Genomic DNA, 4,468 nt, shown 5'->3' with positions numbered 1-4,468 from the left:
TATACATATGGATATATGTAGGTGTGGGTGTGTGTTATATATATGTATTTATATATATATATATATGTATAATTGTGTATATGTTTTTATATATATAGTTGCGATCTGCAACCGAGGTTGTAGTAAATCTTTTGTACGTATTCGTGTTTGCAATACATTTCTACGTAGTGTTAATGAGCGGATAGGCATTTATACACATGCAGATATCATTTAAATGCCGCTCCTTGTTATGTGCATGTGTGTTTATTGTGATAGATGATATCAAGAGATGTCTGGAAAGCTTTAAAATATATCGCCCGTTGCACACGTGTGCATGTTCTTTCGTCTGTGACCGCTGGCCTTGGCTTCTCAACCCTAGCCCTGTCTTTTATTGCTTCCCCAGGTGTAACTATTGTCTTACTCTGCCCTCTCTTAGCCATTCCTACGTATGTGATATGTGATATTTCACGCAAAGAACATCCCAGTCCTATCTTTTATTGCTTCCCCAGGTGTAGCTATTGTCTTACTCTGCCCCCTCTTACCCATTCCTACGTATGTGATATGTGATATTTCACGCAAAGAACATCCCAGTCCTATCTTTTATTGCTTCCTCAGGTGTAGCTATTGTCTTACTCTGCCCTCTCTTACCTATTCCTACGCATGTGATATGTGATATTTCACGCAAAGAACATCGAAAGCGACGCAGATGAACAACTCATCATCACAATTCCGTAAGTCTGCACTTTCTGAGTACCATAGTTGCGAAGAAGAACGAAAGCTTATTGTGGTCAGGCCATTGTCTTCTGGTCTGTTCCCAGGGACGTCGACCCATTTTCAAGACGACGATTCCTTTTCACAGCCTGAATGATTTAGATGAGTATATATTTGGTACTAAACGCCGTTAAATTGAGTGCCGAGCGTGTTGTATCTTTCCAGGGACCTTAGTTGCGTTTTACGAAGTCTGGTTATGTTTATGCTTCAGATTCACCGGCCACGTGTCGATCAAATCAATCAAGATCATCGCTGAGGGCGGGGAAGAGCATCCCAAGACGTTGAAAGGCATGTGCGATATGTACCGAACCTCCACCCAAGGTCTTGACCTTCTGTCTTGGATGTATGTGTGCATGCGACAAGCTGTGTAGTCTGCCTCCGGCAAGCCCAATGCCGATGAAGGTGAGGCTCTGTTCACTGCACACGTGTTTGGCTTTGGGTTTGGCTTTGAATTTGGCTTTGGCCTTGGCTTTGGCTTTGGCTTTGAATTTGGCTTGGCTTTGGCTTGGCTTTGGCTTTGGCTTTGGCTTTAGCTTTGGCTTTGGCTTTGGCTTTGGCTATGGCTTTGGCTTTGAATTTGGCTTTGGCTTTGGCTTTGGCTTTGGCTTTGGCTTTGGCTTTGGCTTTGGCTTTGGAGTTGCACTGCTCAGATCTGCGAGCAATTATAACTACGGAGGAGAGCATACACTCAGGAGTTCGATAGTACGTCGCTAGGCTGATAGTCTAGGATCCCATATTTCTATTCCGAATTGAATGCGTTTCGGTATGTAAACGCATTCAACCATGCGCGACTGAGTGCGCTGGGAACGAACTAACACCTTACCATACCTTACATCGCGAATACGTTGCATACGCAATTAAGAATAGACAGCGCCATGCCACGGTCCGGTATTCACTCTCAGTTTCTTGTCGCTGTGCCTGTTGGTTCCTGCAGTGTTTGGCAACCGAGAGGACATAGACTTCGACAACGTGGACCAACTACAGCCCTTGCAAGAGATCTCCCTGAACGATGATCCCAGGGGTGAAATTGTGTACCCTACTAGGTGTGTAGGTACCAGTGCCATGTATATAAAGTATATGATCTATGCATGTGAGTACAGTATATAAAGTATATGCTCTATTCATGTATACAGTATATAAAGTATATGATGATCTATTCATGTGTATATAGTATATAAAGTATATGATCTATTCATGTGTTTACAATATATAAAGTATATGATCTATTCATGTGTATATAGTATATAAAGTATATGATCTATTCATGTGTATACAATATATAAAGTATATGATCTATTCATGTGTACATAGTATGTAAAGTATATGATCTATTCATGTGTATACAATATATAAAGTATATGATTTATCATGTGTATATAGTATATAAAGTATATGATCTATTCATGTGTATACAATATATAAAGTATATGATCTATTCATGTGTATATAGTATATAAAGTATATGATCTATTCATGTGTATACAATATATAAAGTATATGATCTATTCATGTGTATAATATATTAAGTATATGATCTATTCATGTGTATATAGTATATAAAGTATATGATCTATTCATGTGTCATTACATGTGTCCTCCTGTTGCACGATGATCCCAGGGGTAAAATGATGTACCCTACTAGGTGTGTAGTTTCCGGTACCGAGTAAAGCGTACAGTATATGAAGTATATGATCTATTCATGTGTGTACAGTATATGAAGTATATGATCTGTTCATGTGTCAGTACGCAGGTGTCCATGTAAGTGTTGGTACCTGACAGGGCCTGTGCACGGTCAATTTAAAATGTGGTGATGGTCACTGCTGGGAATCAATACGTTTTCTTTCAACCGGGTACTTCAATACGGCGAACGGAATACGTTCATGGTTCTAGTGTAGCCGTATACACTCTGGTTATTTTCAGCCCGCGAGTTTAATTTCAGTCACCCGGGCACACAGCGAGTCGGTAAAGATGCTATGGCACAAACAAAACAATCGTGTTCGATCTTTGTTGTTTCCATTTATACCACATACAAACACACCGCTGATTCGATTTTCAGTACTACGTGCCGGTAAAGAGACTATTACACGAACAAAATAATCAGGTTCGATCTCTATTGTTTCCATATATACCACTTACCAACACGCCTTTCGATATGCTCATTATGCTCATTCGATTCGGTGACCCTACGCCGGTACGCTACTTCAGTTCTGATGTCCGTTTTATTTTTGTCCTAAATCATCATAATCAGGGCCTCGAAGTTCCAAAACCTGCACAGCGTGACTCTATTTATAGAATCCAACCACGGTGGAGATACAAGCAAGATCTACTACATCGGATTCTCAGGCGAGCACAAAAATGTCTCCCGCAAGACCGTGATCGCTGTCTACGAAGCGAATGCCAACCCAGCGGATCACAAGGTCAAGGATGACTTAATGCCGAGCAGTTCTATATCCTAGAGCGTTCGGTTTTCACGCGGCCATGCTTTAGGGCGCTGTTATAAACGTTTGAAACGGTTTGGGTCAGCACGTAGGGCGTACTGGGGGGGATCTGCTGCTGTGGTACGTATATGATAGAGATAACAAGTTGAGATGGCTTGTGCGTGGACGCCGAGAGTGTGGGCTGTACAGGACAGAAATCCCACTTCACTGTCGCAGACGAAGTTAATGAGAAACTCGAACGAGATGCAGTTTTGTACCAGCCTGAGTGAGCTATGATATTTGATCATGGATCTGGCTACGTTCGGGGGGTATACATCTTGCCAAGGCGCTTGACCTGGCAAGCCAGTGCAGACAGCAGTGTCTCCGCGAAAGGCACACAACTATAGGCACAATCATATAAACCCGACAACAACTTCTATATAGAGACTTACGCGTCGAAACCGACTACAATCGCAATGCATATAGGAACGATATATGGCCTTGTCACATTCTTTATTGCGTTGTGGCGACGCTCAGTCTGAGCTCATCCTTCTCAATTGTATTGTCTGTTCCTCTAAGCCTCGAGTTCTTCTAGCCATCTGGGGATAGGTGTGCACTGGATTCACGTTCGTGGGTTTTTGCCCAGAAAAGAGGAAAAATTACTATCTCTAATACTGGTAGATCTATGCCGAACCCACTCTAGATTGATTTTCTGTGTGCGCTGACGCAAGACATTGTCGGGTCTATTCTTGCTCTAGTGAATATCGGGTGTGTCGCGTTCGTTGTTGCTTGATTCGAGTGTAGTGCACGCATCCTGTTACCAACGTCAAGTCAAGGCGGAAGGATCCACGCCAGCTTCGATGCATTCGCCTTGGCGCGAATATACATTGATGATGTAGTATGAACGGCTTGGCGTATATGTAGATCATTCTGAACACTTTCAGACAGCTCTCGGATCGCATTAATATCTGCAGCAAGCTTGAGTTATGGCGCTGCGACAAGAAATTTCTTCCACCGTGGCCCCTAATTCGAAAATTAAACACATTCATAAATAGCGAGTGTGATAATAAATATTATATATATATATATATATATATATGTGTATGTATTCATGTATGTATGTATGTATGTATGTATGTATGTATGTATATATATATATATATATATATGCATATATATATATATATAAATATAATATATATACATTTATGTATACATATATATACATACATACATATATATATATAACGCATACATAAAAATACGTGTATATATTAAGACACATATCCATGTTCATATAT

The 4,468-nt window shown here is 40.8% G+C and overlaps 2 protein-coding genes across 2 annotated transcripts in view; one reads left to right on the top strand and one right to left on the bottom strand.

Annotated features, from left to right (window-relative positions):
• Positions 1-663: 663 nt before the first annotated feature.
• SARC_12214 (hypothetical protein) lies at positions 664-4,192 on the top strand (the record flags this gene model as incomplete). The annotated part of the gene is made up of 4 exons (XM_014293686.1): positions 664-710; positions 962-1,038; positions 1,685-1,793; positions 2,999-4,192. Coding segments are annotated over 4 exons (441 nt in total), but the record flags the coding sequence as incomplete, so codon positions are not given.
• SARC_12213 (hypothetical protein) overlaps positions 4,129-4,468 on the bottom strand; it is a gene marked incomplete at its 3' end in the record, with an annotated part of 3,334 nt that continues 2,994 nt past the window's right edge. Inside the window, exon 3 of the mRNA XM_014293685.1 lies at positions 4,129-4,190. Within this exon, the coding sequence (XP_014149160.1) occupies positions 4,129-4,190 (62 nt within the window). The remainder of the gene's footprint in view (positions 4,191-4,468) is intronic.

This window comes from Sphaeroforma arctica (genome assembly GCF_001186125.1).
Source record: "Sphaeroforma arctica JP610 unplaced genomic scaffold supercont1.2148, whole genome shotgun sequence".
NCBI classification, from domain to species: domain Eukaryota; class Ichthyosporea; order Ichthyophonida; genus Sphaeroforma; species Sphaeroforma arctica.
This window is presented reverse-complemented; position numbering and strand designations above follow the sequence as displayed.